The sequence below is a fragment of the Berghia stephanieae genome, chromosome 2 (genome assembly GCF_034508935.2).
Source record: "Berghia stephanieae isolate SIO BIC M18660-M18661 chromosome 2, UCSD_Bste_1.3, whole genome shotgun sequence".
Taxonomy (NCBI): Eukaryota; Metazoa; Mollusca; class Gastropoda; order Nudibranchia; family Aeolidiidae; genus Berghia; species Berghia stephanieae.
In genome coordinates, this window is record NC_088361.1 from 128,595,713 (window position 1) to 128,614,612 (window position 18,900).

Sequence of the window (18,900 nt, forward strand, 5' to 3'; positions counted from 1 at the left end):
TGTGTTCCTCTTTGTTGGATTTTGTGCTTGTGTCTGGATGAGACTTGTAGGTGATTTCAAACTAAGTACATTGGTGGTGTGCTCTTGGAATCTACATCTGATCCCTATTTGTTCTCAATTCCCCTTTGTCTTACTTTTTCTTGGGTGCTTTAATTGTAATTCTAGAACTTTTAACTATCCCATTTTCTTCCTTTTTACTGGCGCTGATATAACCTAAATGTGTTGCAAGCGCCGTAAAACCCTTAAAAACAAAAAAAAACAGAAACAAAACATGATGGCAACCAGAGCTCCCTGTGTGACAAGAAAAATGTTTTGTTAAAAAAATAATAATAATAATAAAAGCAAGAATGCTCATGGACAACTGAATTGAATCGTTATTAGAACTCGTTAACATTAGCATTACAGTATTAATTTTTTCCTGCATTTTGGATTTCGAACACGTTCCCAATTAATATACCCCGGGAGCAAGCGCTGGAAACACATAAGCATTCCACAATGCAGGAAAGTCTGGGTGGGTTTTTTTTTTAATGTTTCCCTACATTTATTTTAACTCTGACATCGCTTATTATTATTAAACTTCCTTTGGTCTGAAATGTTCTGGCTGAAATAGAAAATTGGCAGGTTTGGCCTTAAAATAGTAATTAGTTTGTATGAGTTAGGTTTCGTGGCATGTAATCATTTGCTTTATATGAACTACAAAAAGCTTTAAATTAATTTTGGTTAATTAGAATGTATTTGGCAAGTTGTAATGTGTCAAATAGATAGGTTGATATGAGCATTTATTGCACGTATATTTTCCTATTAAAAGCGATTACTGTTACAGAGACATCACATTTCATGATAAGGTCATCACACTTTAAAAAAGTACTACATAGATTGATGGCGGTGTCTGTTTGTGTTTTGGTGTGGTATTTTTAACACTTTGTTTAATGAAGATTTTTTAAAGCGCAATATCCACTAAACGTGTTCAAATCCTGGAAAACAGCAACACTTAATATGTTGGACGAGGCAATACGCCTTTTCGGCGATATTACAATTTTTTCGACAGAGTGACAGAGAAATCATTAATGGCCAGATACTCGTTTTAAACCTGAGTACAGGGAGAGAATCTGAGCAAAGAGCCTTTTCCAAGGACTCAACTATGCGCCAGCCCGAGCAGGACTCGAACCCATGACCTTCCGATCGAAAGGCGAGTGTCATACCACGAGACCACACAGCTTCATAAAAACGCATTTGATAAATATATATTTTTGTTTAAAAGCATCCCACAATGTTACATTTTATCCTCTAGCAGGCCACTTGGAAGCAGATTTTCATTTTGTTCAACACAAGTCGCCTATTAGCGTCATATTTTTTTTAACCAGCACTCTTGCAAAATCCACTTTACTTTTTGCCGAGAATTCAGCCGAATAGGATTTTGTGAGTTACACAAATCCTGGTCCAGAAAATAGCGCAATATCCATTAAATTATGTGCCCAAAGCGCTTTACACGTAGAGTGTACTCCTATTCATTTTTATAATTTTCTTTGGAAGATGTTTTAAAAATTGGAATGTTTAGATTTAAAAATAGCCCTTCAGAGCCATTAGGCCCGTGGAGCCGGAGTTCATCCCGGTTTCTATAGCATGAAACGGACAATAGCAATTGCTTGCTATCCTTTTGATAGGACGATAGTCTATCGCAAAGTACTTTCCGCCAGATCTAACATATCTAGCTACCCAATCACTGCTGGTTGGACAGGAGGGTCAGAAAAAAACAAACCTCGACTGCCCCTGGGATCGACCTCGGTCCCTTTGAGTGTGAAGCGAGTGCTCTATCAACTGAGCTATCGGGATCCCCATGTTTAGAGAATAAATCAGACAAATCTATTTTCCGACCTGTGAGTTGACGATGATGGCACTGATGACGTCATAGACAATGTAATTAGTATCTGTGACGTGGGGACGGTAGATGATACAAAACTGTTGTAGCCCAAATAAAGGAATGAGGAAGAAGAGTGCACGAACTGTACGTCTGTGGACATAAGTAAAGAACTTTTTGATTGGAGGTGGGAAATGTTCACAACGATGTTGCTTAACTTTGAAAAACAATCTGGCTTTTTAAAATGTGAAAGAAAAAAAGGTAAGAGCGACGAACTTGATAGCAAAAAATCTTTTTCATGATAAAAACAGGCACTTAGGCGGAAAGAGCAGTCAATCGACAGGCTCACTTGTGGATACCACTGTACTAAATCACCACGTATTACCACAATTAATTATAAATTTACCTGACGGGGCCAATGTCATCTGGATGAGCTTCCAGCTGGTTCCAAAGAGCCCTTAGAATGATGACCAAGAATACCAAATTAACCTGTGAGAATAATAAAGGTATTATCATTATCGAATTAATAATAAGGTTGTTATATATTATTATTATTATTATTATTATTATTATTATTATTATTATTATATTATTATATTATTATTATTATTATGTATTATATTATTATTTTATATTTATATTATTGTTAATATTATTATTATTATTATTATTATTATTATTATTATTAACATCATCATTATTATTGTCCTACCACTACTAAATTATTATTACTATTATTATTATTATTAATTATTATTATTTTATTATTTTTATTATTATTATTATTATTATTATATATTATTATTATTATATTATTATTATTATTAATATTATTATTATTACTTATTATTATTATTTTATTATTAATATTATTATTATTATTATTATTATTATTATTATTATTATTATTATTATTATTATATATTATTATTATTATTATTATTATTATTATCTATTATATTATTATTATTATTATTATTATTATTATATTATATTATTATATTATATTATCATATTTATCATCATCGTCATATCATTTTCATTGCTATATCATTACCATTATTATCATCATCATCATTATATCATCATCATATACATCATCATCAATCATCATCATCATCAACATACCATCAACTACACCAACATCATCATCATCATCAATCATCATCATCATCATCATCATCATCACCGATATCACCATCGAGACTCACCACAATACATGCCATGGTTGGTCCATCTATGATCCATTCAAAAGCTCCGGTAGATTGAATCCAACAAGGACTGAAACAAAAATAGATGGAAAGAGCATGATTAAAGTATATATATATATATATATATATATATATATATATATATATATATATATATATATATATATATATATATTATATATATATATATATATATATATATATATATATATATATATATATATATATATATATATATATATATATGATTTTGTTTTGTTTTGTTTTTCCCCACGAAAATTAATCCCTGGAATATCCTGCCACTGGACATAACGGACGTTGAATGCTTGGAAACTTGCAAAACAGTTTTTAATGCTCTCTCTCTCTCTCTCTCTCTCTCTCTCTCTCTCTCACTCTCTCACTCTCTCTCTCTCTCTCTCTCTCTCTCTCTCTCACTCTCTCTCTCTCTCTCTCTCCTCTCTCTCCCTCCTCTCCTCCCCCTCTCCCTCCCCCCCCCCCTCTCTCTCTCTCTCTCTCTCTCTCTCTCTCTCTCTCTCTCTCTCTCTCTCTCTCTCGTCAAAGTAATCTGTGACTGTTCCCTGTTTTGATTAGACTGTAACCGAACATTTGCTGTGATTGGCCCGTGAGGCCTTTTGCAAATATATACATGCCATTGAAGATTGAAGAGTCTAGACTACAGTGTGCGTACACTTTTAGGCGCTAGTAGAAAGGAAGATGATAAAAAAAAGTTATAACTTTTCCAGTTTGTGTTGAAGTACGTCTATCCCTCAGTATAACAGAGCAGTTATATTTTTGATGCTCGCAATGCATATATCCTTTCATTAAAAAATATAGCCTTGTGGAGAACATTGTGCTTATTTGAGTCAATCAAAAATAATGTGAAATTGAATGTAAGCTTCAATTTAATTACAAAACGTTTCGGGTTTCCCCTTTATCAACAAAACAGGATGAATGAAACACCACAGATGAATGAGATATTGTGGTAGTGGCGTAGTTAAGATGAATAAACAAAACATTGGTTGGCAGGAAATAGTATGCTCCTTTGTAAGGAAGCACGAATTAAAATAGAATACTAGATATTTCTAAAAGGTGCGCAATTAATCAAGTGAAAAGAGGGGAGGCGGGGAGGAACTGTGTAATGCCGTTTAGAAAATCAAATATAAAAACGTGTAGACTGTTGTTGGAAAATAAATACAATGGAATTGAGAATAAATACAAAAAATAATAAATAAGGGATGTCGGTATAAGTATAAATCATTAGTGACAGCAGCAGGAAGTCATCTGTGGTGTTTCATTCACCGTTGATCTTTTGTCAGACGTTTATTTATTCAATTTGTTATCATATAGAAGCATTTAAAAAAATTCTAGAACAGACCTTGATAGATTTGTGAAAGTTTAAAATTTCCTAATTTGACTATTGTTTTGATTTTCGGCCGCCATTTTGATTTGTGAAGTATTGAAAAGTAGTGCAAAGCAGTTTTTTTTTCTATTAGGGTTAGCTCGAGATCGGATTTTTTTTTATTAGGGTTAGCCATAAGTCTTAGCAAAGGTGCTAGGGTGTTTGTTTTTCCTATTACTATTAGGGTTAGTTAAAGGTACTAGGTTTTATTTTTTTTCTTGGGGTTAGTTGAGGGAATATTATTTGATTTGTTTCCCTTTGTAGGATTTTCGGAAGGCCTCCCCAGGAACGTCTTTCAACTATGCTCACGTCTGCTACTTCAGGTTTATTTTCGCAGTTGATTTTCTTACCACAACCTGTTTTCACACACGGACAACTGTATGTTGCTGTGTCACGGGTCAGAGGTTATAGTGGCTTACACTTCATGTTGGGCCACACAGAAAAATCAACAGAGGATGTACCAAGTTACACAGACAACGTTGTTTACCAATCTGCCCTTATTAAATGATGGTGGGTACAATATCGAATGAAAATAGTTCTTTCCCGGCAACTCTGCTTAAATTCACAATCCGTTGTTTGTCCCAAATTTTATGTTCGTTATCTAAGAGTTTACCATTGATAATGGATAACATCAACAGTCACCAACCAACCTTTCTGGTTCGGCGGTGTTGGCTTTATCAAGATTCTACTGTACGTTATACAACATTCATGTATAACGTTGATTGTATTTAATTTTATTGAAATATAATCCATTCTTGACATTAAACTGTAAGCTTGATTTAAAAAAAAACAACAATTGGATATGTTTTATGATACATTACCTACTGGACAACGCAAAAAGAAAAATACAAGAGAAAAAAATCGTCATTCATCAGACTCTCTGATACCGTTATATCTCATGCTCTGATGCTTATTATATATTCTTCATAAAGAGAACGCGTTTTTGCATTGAACACTTTTTCCGATATTTCACGTTGAAAAGACGAGACCGTCTACTTACTCTGCATCATAGTAGACCAATCTGACAGTGATGTAAGTTATGATAAGGAGACTTGGAACACCTGAATGAAAAGAAAGGATCGGGGGGGGGGGGGAAGAAAAAGAAAACACTTGTAGATGCGTGTGTAGTGGTGATGATGATGATGATGATGATGATGATGATGATGATGATGATGATGATGATGACGATGATGATAATTAGGATGATGATAATAATAATATGAATGATGATGATATGATGATGATGATGATGATGATGATGATGATGATGATGATGATGATAATGATGTGGTGGTGGTGGTCGTCGTCGTCTTCGTGGTGATGGTGGTGGCTGTGGTGGTGATGATGTTTGTGGTTGTGATGGTGATGATGATGATGATGATGGTGGTGGTGGTGGTGGTGTTGGTGATGATGATGATGATGATGATGATGATGATGATGATGATGATGATGATGATGACGGTGGTGGTGGTGGTGTTGGTGACAGTGTTATTGTTTGAGGTGGTCGTCTTTACCCCATCCGATGAGAGAGAAAGCCGACAGAGCGTGGAAGGGTTTGAAAGAGCGAATCATCAGCCATTGTAAATGGAAACCCTGACAGAACATCCAGAAGAAAGTAAATGTGTCCGATAATCTGGCTGCCATGTTAAGGAAGCGACATGAATTCTGAGGAGACGGAGTGATACATGTTCTCAGACTTAAGTTATATCCAAAATACTTTTATTTTTTGTTTTATTTATTTATTTAATTGTTTATGTGATTTTCTTTTTATCTTTTTATCTTTTCATATTATGTTATGCTATAATTTTGTTTAATTCATATTTATTTATTCAGTTGACATACGAGAAAGGGAATAATTTATTTATTTAAAATATTCATTACAATAAATAGAAGCAAGAGAGTTATTGTAGGAAATGAAATTCACACTTTAGACCTGTTGTTAATTGCCGCATTTCTCAATTCACTGACTTGGGGCCCCTTATGTTTATTTTATATATAAATGATTTGCCTGAAGCCATCAACTCAACATGTAAAATATGTTCTGATGATACAAAAAATTACTCATCGTCTTTATTTAAATTAGAACATTTTACAAATTGATATTTATTCACTCTTGCATTGGTCTGAGAAAGGGCTATTACAATTCAGCAAATCAAAGTGTGAAATCCTGCGTGCTGGTAAAACCAATCCTTTGTATATCTACTAGATATACTGATGCGAATGAAAAGAATTGATCTTTGACCGCGCTCTTAATTTTTACGATCATATTAATACAAGAATTAACAAACGTATCAAGACTTTAGGCATTATATTAGAAGTTTTGAAAACAGGAATAGAGAAATTTTCCATACACTAGGTATATCTATAAATCTGTAGTAAGACCAATGTTGGAATCGCATTTGGCATTCTCTTTTCAAATGACAATTAGCAGTTTTGGAAAACGTCCAAAGACGAACAATTCAATATTTATTAGATTTTAATGATATGTCATAACTAAAATTACCATCATCCAAGAACAGAAGAAAAGGAGGCGATCTTATACACTTATTTTAAATGATCTGCGTGACATTGATTATATTTTAACAAAATTTTATTAGGTTACATTCACACCAGGTGATAACTTTAAGACACCGATCACCAAATGGACTATTTGACAGAACTCATTTATTCAACACACAAGGGTAACATAGTTAGCTCAGGTTAACTTTACTCCACGCAACAGAATGACACTGTAAGCACACATCCAGTTTACCCTCCCCAAGTGCTAATAATATGATCGGCTCATATCCAATTTACAATTTTTATTAAATGACACCTTTTATGAGCATTGGCTTCATAATAATTTTCCTTTTGAGGATTTCTCTCCAGGGTCTTGCTTAATGTTATTGTAATTTAAACTAAGTAAGACAGAACATTGAGACTCTCACGTCAAAAGCGGATTTAGAACTTTATAACAGCACTCTAAATCTCAAAATGCCTGTTTTATACTCCTAAGAGATACATGTATCATGAAACAAATTTCTATGGATAATGAAATCACAAAGAAAACTACTTACAGGATGAGTGTGCACAAAACTGTGTAATAACGTCGTCACCAGCATGTCATACATGACTAGGCGTTCCCATAGCAACCCAAATATTGCGGACAACAACATAGCAACGAACAAGGAGATGTGGAGTTGTATACGTGGCTGTCGCCGTAACGGGCTGTGAGAAGTGAAAATAAATTTATAAATAGTGGAATTAGCCCCTAAAGTGTACATTTAAAGAAAGAAAAAAATCCGTCCTCAACAACCAGTTTGGAAAATGGTGATATCCTGATTAGAGGTATATATATATATATATATATATATATATATATATATATATATATATATATATATATATATATATATATATATATATATATTAGCATGGCGTCATGAAAAAGTGGATAAAAAGCATAACAGACTTTTTTTTAAATTGCTTCTCATTTTGCATCAAGATTTCGTCCAAGGCAAACATAATACTCATTGGCAAATTAAATGTTTGTTGGATCAAATTGATTCGTAGACCATTAAAAAGAAAATTCAAATTGAATGGCGAACATAAGGAATAAACTAGATGTCTGCGTCGTCTCTGGGTCTTTGGCTAATACGATTCAATAGTCTGATGTCACGCCGCATGGCAATGGCGGCCATCTTGGTTCTAAACAAAGAAAATCAATACGTTTCATTTTTCATGCTGGCTGGAACGTTTCATATGTCTTGTGATCAGAATGTGTAAAAGTCAAAACATGATCAAATGTATGTGTTTTTTTCCCTCTGGATACGCTTTATACTCGCCGGAGAATTTTTTTCATACGGGCGTCCGCCATTGTTCCGATAATTTAGAGCCAGTGTTACTAAGTTACCATGCGTCATTAGGAAGGAAGTGACGTTACGACTATTGAATCCTATTGTATTCTTCATTGAGCTATCATAAATATTATAGACTATATATTAAAAAGTGGCTATCCTGTGTATTCAGTCCTCCATTTCTCTAATGCTTTAGTTGCAAAATTTAATCGTGTGTTTACACTGGATCTGTCTTCCCTGTCTTGGATAAATAAGAAAATACAGTGCTTTGTTCTCGAGAATGTAAATAAAACTGCACATTGCATAGAGAAAGTTGTATGATTTTAGTTAGATTCTCGAAGTAATATTTTCATACTATTAAAGTCACAATGGAAAAAAATGGATGTGTGATGGATGTGTAAAGGATAAAAATCGTTACATATCTTCCTTATTGTCTGTCGGGGGAATAATACATAGATCATTTAATTCTACATAATCATGTAACATATACTACAAGTCGATGGTAGTATAGATAATAAATTTCTGATCATATTACCGTAACATTAAGAAGACAAGAAGAGAAGGCACGACGCAGGCGATGCTGATGCAGTTACACACGATGGCCAGAATCTGGGCTACCTTCATAGACTGTGCAAGTAATTGTGTTGGCATGAAATAAAAAGATAGAGAGACTAAATCAGGCCATTAAAATCAAAACGTCCATGCAAGTCCATGGACTGAAATTTGTGAACATAGTCTCAAAATACAAATTGCAGTGGCAATATGAGTTCTGAAAAAAAGGAATGAAATAAATAAAATCCCGGATATTATCGCTTAGAAATCAGAGAAAAAAGAACAATTTACCATCTATATTATATTCAACATAGTTATAATTGTGAAGGTGAATGCTTGATATCATTGTGGTGGGGGGAAAGCTAGTATTTGGAGTCAAAACCCCATGAAACAAAAAAAACTGTAAGGATTGTAATTTGTCAATGTCACTCCGTTATTTGTCATTTATTTTATTATTTATTATAAATTATAATTTCTAATTCCGTTAAAAAATATAATGTATACCAAATGCATTTAATAATATCTAATATCTTTTAAATATCAAATAAACGTGATGATAAATCGGGAGACCCTAAGGAAATAATTTCTTGGGTTTGAATAAACGGAATTGTTATTTGTTATATTTTTTTTTACTTTCAAAACTATGAAATGAGTCTATAGACTGAGTTTTTTCTCAACAGGTTCAGAATGTTTGAATAATAAATCTCATACCGACAATAATATATCATTGTATATTGGATTACCTCAAAGTCAACGGGAAGACATCCAGAATAGTCAGTCCATTCAAGACGGCTTTCAGGACTCTTCCACCAGGTAGCGTTTGGGAGACACTGGCGTATGGCACTGGCTGAAGCAGGTGTCGGAGAGTTGGAAAATATCATGATCAACGTTAATTTAGATTCCAACATAGGGCAGGGACATATGTGTAATAAATTCATATCTCTTATGATCTGAGTAAGCGATAATTAAAATTATCTTTCAATAATGATCGAAATACGGATGGGTTGTCTTAAAAACGGTTAACGCGATAGAAAACTCAAATAATCAAAAAATCATTAATCTATTAAACGACCACGACTATCCATGTGTATCACATTAAATCGCATACTTTTAAATTGCTCACCTGATGAAGACAGTTTGTACAAAGATATGAATGACGGACAGTCCACATATGCAGACACGCCTGCCTGGGTGTCTGGAATACAAGAGTACCCATCCCATGTCATTGGGCACGAGTTGCTATTGGTCTGTTGGCTGTAATCATCTTGGTCTACATCATTATCTTTGCTGCTTAGGACAGAGTCATCTTCAGCAAAGACAAAGGATCTAGTTTCAAGCTTATTGTCTTGTGAATGGGTCTTGGTCAGTTTCATTTGACGATCACAGCACTCGTTGGCAGCACGACAACACTGCTGCCATCTGCGGCATTGAGAGGATGTCAATGAGCGACAAATCTCCTGAAATTTATGAAATATTAACCAGTTAACTGCGTACTCTGAAAAAAAGCACGAATTAAACAGTTTGACCAGTAAACCCGTCCTTCAAATATCGATCCATTTAAATGATCCTCATCTTGGCAAATACTCTCAAACCTAGGACTTCGATTTGACAGTTTTTGCCAATATGGGGTCATTTAAATCGATCGATATTTAAAGGACGAGAGTTTCTGGTCACATTTTTAAATACAAGTTTTTCGGAGTGCGGCAGTTAATAGTTTATTTTATCTTCGTCCTCTTGTGTCTTTGGCTACAAGTTTTGGCCTAGTCGAAAAAGGTTCTTTGGCCTAGCTGAAAAAGGTTCTTTGTCCGATAGTGATTGTTATACAGAAATGAGAAAGCAACAGTAATAACAACACTCTAGTCGTTCCCTTAGAGCAATAAGAGCATCACTACTATCTCTTAAATTCAGACTCGTGACCTTCTGTTTGTGAAATACTTGAGAAAGGTCAATGCATGTTGTGAAAATGGATGCTTTAACAAATTTCAGTCTTATCCATGCAGCGAGGCTGATGCTTTGCGCTACAAATAGTCCCTTCTAATCATACTAGAGAAGAGGGAGGGTTCAATTAATTGAATTTCGAAAAAAAAAGATCTATATATAGATCTTCCATTCTTTCAAATATCAACAATTTAACTCTCTCGATGAGAAATTTTACGTTTTTCCCCCCCCCCTCTCTCTCTCTCTCTCTCTCTCTCTCTCTCTCTCTCTCTCTCTCTCTCTCTCTCTCTCTCTCTCTCTCTCTCTCTCTCTCTTGAAATAGATGTGTTCTGTTTAGCGATAGCAAAACCACGTATAAAAATGAAAAAAAAAACGTTTTTGTTTGTGGTCATTTGGTAGGGTCTAGATCTAAATTGTTCGAAGGCGTAACAAATTTGGTTTGTGATCTGATCAATTATCGTAATCTATGAACTATCAGGAACACTCTAATTGTCTAATAGTGAGAGTAAAAATAAGAAAATGAGCATACCTTAATACTCTTCTCCTTCCTGACATTAGGCCTTAGAATTACAAATGACTGCCTTTTATGTTGATCTGCATAATATGATTCCCTTTGTTTAGAATTTCTGCTTGACCTGAGATTTGAGTTCTTCTTTGTTGCTCCAGACTCTGTTGTAACAATATAAGGTGATGAATCGAGGGATTTCACGATTGGCGTAACCTCCACATCGTTGGAAATCGCTTTTACTAAGACCGCGGTTCCGTTTATAAGAAACTGTTTGAAGAGAGGAAACGTCGGGAAGAGGTAGACGAAACACATGGAACATGTTGAGACGCGGAAGTCTTCTGGGTGGAAGTAGCCTATCCTGTCTCTACATACTGGTAGTCCATTGTAGGATGTTTGTGTATTCAGATGTGCGGTGCCATCTGCAGTTCTCAATAAGGCATGCTGTGGTAAGTAAAAGTGGGAAGAAAATGTTATTTATATCAAACGAACGGCATCTATCTGATCTTCAATAACCTAACATGTTAAGTCGGAAAGCACAGTTTGATTAGAAATGTCAGACAATCTATTTCTCTAAAGCTGAAGTTACATATATCAGTTTTCGACAAAGTGACAGCCGGACCTTATAGAATAATTAGGTTTGGAGAGATATCTTAACCGAAATTATCGTGTGGATGTGGATTGGAAGTTTTTTGAAAGGACGGACTCCTAATATCAAAAATAAACCACCAAGTTCTCAAAGGATCGGTTATGATCCTTTCTTTTTCTCACATCCACCCATCTTCTCTCAAATTATACAATTGTTTGCTTTTCTTGGTGGGTCTTTACAGTTTTTGTGACACTTTTAGCTCATATCAGCGGTGATAAAAAAGAATAGATTTATTCATCCAAAAATGATAGATAGGATGAAGTGTATCTGCACACGAACGCCCCGGAAAAGGGGGTCAGTAGTTCAAGACAAAGAATAGAATTTCTTAGCAATTCAACCATCCGTATGACGTAATGGTAACAGATATTAATGAGTTCACTTTTCTAAAAATACAAATAATTTGATATATCTATCTACGCTTAAAACATTCAATAAAGTATTATGTTTTTAAAACCATATTCCAGTTTGTTGTTAGGGGTAATTATTATAGCGAATTTAACCCACCCATTAAAAAAAATCGAGGATCAATTATTTCTTTGTCAATTTTAGTAATGCTCCAGTAATTCTCCAATAACGATTTATCCAGCTTAGATAGCCATCTGTAGTCTCTGTCCCCATTTCTTGAGAGGTAATTTCATCCCGGGAATCCTTTCTGTTTTCTTTTTGTTTTTGTTATTTTTATTATTTCATCCACAAAGATCAGTAGCCACAATACCTGATCTTTAGCCTATGGATTATGGGAGGCGATATTTACAAAGTGAAAAGACAAAGGATATGTGGGGAGATATTATCTTGCAACAACAGTAATCGCATCATGGAAACAGAAATTGTGGATTGCCTATAAGCTGGCCGGATCATCGACGGAATATTGCACACAGAGAACATAGACGGTCTAACACTTAATGACTGTTTTTGGGAGCCAATTACACATGGTCGTTTAAGAAATAAATCAGTTTTGTGGATTTTTTCCTTTGTAGTTTTGATTAATAAATTTGACTGTCCTGCATTCGACTTCTTGGATTTCTAATTTGTGATGAGGGTCTCAGACAGAGCTGCTATAATTTAGTATAGGACTAATGAAGACTTTTTGATAATTTTATTATATTTCTCTCCTGCTGTCCTATAAGATTCTTATGAGGAAGTAGAGTTTGCTTTTTTGCCAGATATATTTGTTGGTTACATGATCCTTCCAATTTATTGTTGCTCCTAGATATTTCGCCTTGCTTACGTCTTTTATAACTTGGCACTTCTGAGATTGGCATTCCGTGCTATTTTCTTTTTCACAGCACTGTAAGTTATCTAGGTCGGCCTGTAGAACGTCTGTGTCATTTTCGTTCTTACTGTTTGATAGAGGATGTTGGCATCCGCAAACAATCCTATTTGGGTTCCTTACGTAAGTCTTTCTGTCATATCATTAATATAAATTAAGATTAAGAATAGGAGGGTCCTAGAACTGTACCCCGAGGAACACCAAACATCACTTGGACTTACTCTGATGACGCACTATCCACGGCAACTATTTGCCTTTGATATGTCAAAACGGATATGATCCGTTGGACTGTTTTACATCAGTTGGATCCCGGGTTTAGCTAACTGAGACTGCGAACTTTTTTTTTTACTCTTGTCTTCATATAGCACTTCTCAATACCCGTCACTGTTCATCATTAGTTGGGTGAGCTAGCCTCACTGTAATCCCAATGTAATGTAGTTGAGAGAGGAGAGTCCGCGCTAGTGGTAAAGTTTGAAAGCCATTTTTTGTATGGCTGAATAGCTCAGTGGCTAGTGCGTCCACACACACACACACGCACACACAAACACACACACACACACACTTTCTCTCTCTCTTTCTCTCTCTCTCACTCTCTCTCTCTCTCTCTCTCTCTCTCTCTCTCCGTCTCTCTCTGTCTCTGTCTGTCTGTCTCCCTCTGTCTCAACCAGGCGATGGATGTCGTACCAATTGTATTTTATAAGTATTTATTAGCGAATCAAACTTAATTCATTTACATTTGCTGATCAAGTCTAAATTTCTGAGGGTGAATTGACCACAACTTTAAAGGGTGGTATTTCGTTAGCTTATCACGAATAAACAGCCGAGGTCTTACAATCGGCCCCCAGTCTAGGAAATCCGATATTTTGAGAATCTTTCGTGCCTACCCTACTTTTCGCTTTTCCTGGAACTACATAATTCATTTCTTTTAGATTTGTTCACAAGTGCCTGCTCCCCAATTTTCATCGTTACAAAATAAAAATGTTGTCTAGTTTCAGACAGGCACAAAGAATACAAACCAGCTTTTTAGCGTACTGTTAAAGGGAAATGCATTTCACTGTTTTTGGCTAAAAATACATTTCTCAACTAAATGGGAATTAGTGTTTGACATTATTATTATTATTATTATTATTATTATTATTATTATTATTATTATTATTATTATTATTATTATTATTATTATTATTATTATTATTATCATTATCATTATTATTATTATTATTATTATTATTATTATTATCATTATATTATTATTATTATTATTATTATTATTATTATTATTATTATTATTATTATTATTATTATTCCTATTGCTGTTATCATCATCATTATTATTATTATTATTATTATTATTATTATTATTATTATTATTATTATTATTATTATTATTATATCATTATTATTATTATCATCATCATCATCATCATCATCATCATCATCATCATCATCATCATATTATTATATTATATTATTATTATTATTATTATTATTATTATTATTATTATTATTCCTATTGCTGTTATCATCATCATCATCATCATCATTATATTATTATTATTATTATTATTATTATTATTATTATTATTATTATTCATTATTATATTATTATTATTATTATTATTATTATTATTTCATCATCATCATCATTCATCAGCATTATTATATTATTATTATATATTATTATTATTATTATTATTATTATTAGTATAGTAGTATATAGTAGTAGTAGTAGTATAGTAGTAAGTAGTAGTAGTAGTAGTAGTAGTAGTAGTAGTAGTAGTAGTAGTAGTAGTAGTAGTAGTAGTATTAGTATTAGAGTTGCGCCAAAACATTCTCGAGGGATTTCAAGCACCGAGAACCCTATTCCACGTACTTTAACGCCCCATAAACCTGGATTAACTACTGCTCTATGAGCTTAACGGTTATGAAGAACTTCACGTATATTTATGAGTTGTGACGTGAATTAGACCGGATATATAAAATACTTGATTTGTACCTGATTGGTTGAGAAAGCATCGCTCTACATCGGAACCAACAAAAGAAAGCTACCAGATATTATGACATGATGTGTCAAGCTTTTGGAACTTCAGACTTTTGGAAGGTTTTAACGACGCGAATCCCAAATCAAGCAGCCAAATAATTACTAGACTAATATTATTCAAATCAATGTATTTTAACATCACTAGGTTAATTCGATGTGTTCCTATTAGGAAACAGAAATAACTAATCATAATGTAGTTTGATTAGATTTGCATTTTTACAAACATATTTTGCCCTCTCCGCCGTGGTGTTCATTTAATTATTAATACTTCAACATTTTGCGTTCTTGATTTATTTTAGAATGTTGTTATGAATAATGTCATTTGGTTCTAGATATTCGTTTACATATATCTATCTCTGATTTTTTTAAACCTTAATTATCAAGATGAATTTTTGTTTTCTGGAGTTGCAACATACTAAACCAACATGGACATGCACTTATTTGCAGGTCTGATAATCCAAATTGTCATGGTCTCATGGTTGTAGTTGTAATGGAAATACTCTCAAACCAACGCAAAATATAGTCTATTACAACAATGTTAAAACAAGCTCATAACTGCGTTCGGTTATCAAACCTGCATATAGATATGTTCACGTCGAACCAAACCCTCTATTCATTCATGTGTTCAATTTTATATCCTCGTTCTCAAAATGTGAGTCGTAAGCTTTATACTAAGATCGTCGGATTGTTTTTAAACTTACAAAATGAATAAATGATGTATACAATGCGATCGTCGCACATATGGACTGTTTATTTCAAGGAACAAGTTTTAATGTCATGGTACAGATTACTTCAAATTGAATCAAACATACAAAAATCTTTAAGGCATGATAATAATTCGTTTACAATGGACTTACGCAATATATTGACACCAACGAGAAAATAGTGAATGTTCTTTGCATTTTTGAACTCAGATTAGCGTTTTAATCACCGTTATTTAATCCCTTTGTCAGGAAAATAATCCATGCATATGTCATGACGGTAAGTTTTTGAAATCATCCTAAACCACTTCTACTCTCTCTTCTCTATCCTCTATTCAATTCCAAAACCATAGCCACAAACTAGAATACTCAACCCCTACTACGAGATTTGCCTGCACTCAGACCACCCCACAAACTAGAATACTCAACCCCTACTACGAGATTTGCCTGCACTCAGACCACCCCACAAACTTTCACACCTAGCCTGCAAAGATAAGGGTCCTTTCATTCGAGGCAAAGGTGAAAAGGCGGCTCATAATCTTATCTCAAACATTTGCATGCCGACTTCTGGCTGCTAAAATTTTTCGTTTGCTTATTTATTGTCAAAACTCGGTTTATCGCTAATGCAAGAGACAGGTTTAATCCTTATTTAAAATCCGGATCGCTCTCTCACACACAAATTATTGCAACAGATATTAGCTAGAGCCTGAACAAAAACAAAGTCTCTCATTTCAGAAAATTACATAAACTCATATAATCCCCTAGATAACAATAACAATTAGACCGGATACACGTGGTTTTCATGGGAATTCTGGACAATCAAAAATGAAAAGAAAAGCCTCGAAGACCAGACACACGTCGTGTACTAGATCATATACCAACCTGGATACAAGAGCCATGCATTGGCAAAATTATATCAGCCATGACTTCAATTGTAAATTGATCGCTAGAGCAACCCATATTTCCAAATTATTTCACCTTTGCTTGAAAAGAAAAACAATTAATCATGACTGTTTTTTTTAAACTACAGATCTGTGTCAAATTTAAATCTTATTTCAAGGGTTATCAAACGATTGTAAACGATTCTTTGTGTGTCATGATTGGAATCTTGGTGAGGGAATGTTTTTAAGGGAAAATGTATTACTATGTATTTTTATGCACTATGTGTTAAAACCTATGTCGGTCAAAGGCTTATATTAGCCTGACTACATTATCTATGAAACATTTTTAAATGCCGACAATAAATAAATATTTGAATTGAATTGAATTGAAAAAATGATTTTATATATTGGTCCGTATATTGGTCATGTCACAGCTCCAAAATCTCACTCATCGCGTCCACAATGAAGGTAGACACTCAGCGGTCGCTCAGTAGTCCGTGTCATTCTGGTGTTGTCACAAAAGTCAAGCAATGTTAAGCGTGTTGATGACAGTGATCTTGGAAAATTGTGTGTTCTTGGGCTAGGCACTTGACTCAGGTGTGAATGAACACCTAGCTATGGGAAGTGGTGGATATTGTACATATGTTAGTACAAAACGGCATACTAACATGTGACTGGTATTGTATGACATGGAAATATGGTTCTATAATATATCCTGTGGATGGAACAATGAAACACTGGGAAGCTCACTAAGCATGGTAAATTCGTGGAAATGCGTATTTTAAATGTTCATATTTACTCCTTTATATATAAAAAAAATTAGAACCTCCTGGCAATGTCGCTACTCCTTGGTCTCAGGGAAGCCTACAACACTGTGGATCACGCGATACTTTTGAACACAAAAGAGGATTTCTCTGGTGTCATCGAGATTGCACTCGATAGGTTTCTATTTGAGGAATAGTACTTTTCAAGCTCTCTTCAATGAAAAGTCTTCATAATCAATCACTCTTAATTTAGACAATTGGACAATTCAAGTTAACCATTTCGCCACCCTCTCCTCCAACATCGTTAAGTTTTATATGTCATCATTGATACGCTGATGAAACTCAGCCATATTCACATAATATTCCTTCGATTAACATGAATTCAACGAAGGCGAGCGGCGCTGCAATCAATTTCTGCATGACAGGAATAAGCTATAATTATAAACGATGATGAAACTAAACAAATTTTTTTAAAGGATAAAAATTAAGACATAACAACAAGATCTTTTGGTTTTTAACGTTGTCATTTTAAAATCTTATTTGTAAAGGACCTTGGCTTTTATTATATTTTGATGAATATGCAACACCAAGAAACAAAAATGTCAAAATTTACAACTATCTGTAACATTCGTATCTAATTGATGAAGAAATATCTAAATTCCTTTAATATTATAATTATTATTATTATTTATTTTTTTATTTATTTATTAATGTATTTTTATTTATTTATTTATCTATTTATTTATTTATTATTTTTGTTTTTTGTTTTTCAAACAGGCTCGGTTATTGAAACTCCCACCTCTATGAGCTCCAAAGAGTTCGGTGGAAAGGCTGCAATTGTCACAAAACAGAACAGCATGAATTATCGCCCAGACGAAAAATAATGATCATCCACATTTTTTGGTGGAATACTTTCATTGGCTTCCATGGAGAATATAAGCTAGCATGTTATGCATTTAAGCTTTAAATATATTCTCTATACTGCTCCCAACTACTTAAATTCACTTCTTATTGTCCACACCAAGCCTGTCACTCAGTTCTTCTAACTCGTTATCCCTTGAAAGAAAAGTCCCAATAACTAAATTATTTTCTCAACGATTTTTTCCCTCTCTGATTTGGTGGTAGGGATTAGTTCATTAATCTTACAAGGAACAGTCTGACTTTTAATGTTAATAGCTTTAATCAATTAACTGCCCACTCGGATAGACACGTATTTAAAAATCGGGCCAGAAAACTTGTCCTTCAAACATCGTTCGATTTAAATTACCCTGATCTTGGCAAAAACTCTCAAACCTGGG

At 33.8% G+C, this 18,900-nt stretch overlaps 1 protein-coding gene across 1 annotated transcript; it reads right to left on the reverse strand.

The window, feature by feature from the left end:
* Positions 1–213: 213 nt before the first annotated feature.
* LOC144964127 (calcitonin gene-related peptide type 1 receptor-like) lies at positions 214–16,289 on the reverse strand. The gene is made up of 12 exons (XM_078898061.1): positions 16,114–16,289; positions 11,324–11,743; positions 9,980–10,313; positions 9,600–9,703; positions 8,840–8,931; positions 7,525–7,675; positions 5,983–6,133; positions 5,469–5,529; positions 3,070–3,139; positions 2,265–2,347; positions 1,876–2,011; positions 214–291 (listed from the first exon to the last, which is right to left on the reverse strand). Exons 1-12 carry the CDS (start codon positions 16,156–16,158, stop codon positions 214–216), a joined length of 1,725 nt encoding a protein of 574 aa, XP_078754187.1. The 5' UTR covers positions 16,159–16,289.
* Between the last annotated feature and the right edge of the window lie 2,611 nt (positions 16,290–18,900).

Bases quoted from the DNA above. Each gene is read 5' to 3' on its own strand.
- LOC144964127 (XM_078898061.1), bottom strand. From the start codon at position 16,158: ATGCAAAGAACATTCACTATTTTCTCGTTGGTGTCAATATATTGC. The intron at 8,932-9,599 runs GTAATCCAATAT...TTACTTGCACAG, and splicing joins GTCTTCCCGTTGACTTTGAG to TCTATGAAGGTAGCCCAGAT. The intron at 3,140-5,468 runs GTAAGTAGACGG...TTTTTGTTTCAG, and splicing joins TTGGTCTACTATGATGCAGA to TCCTTGTTGGATTCAATCTA.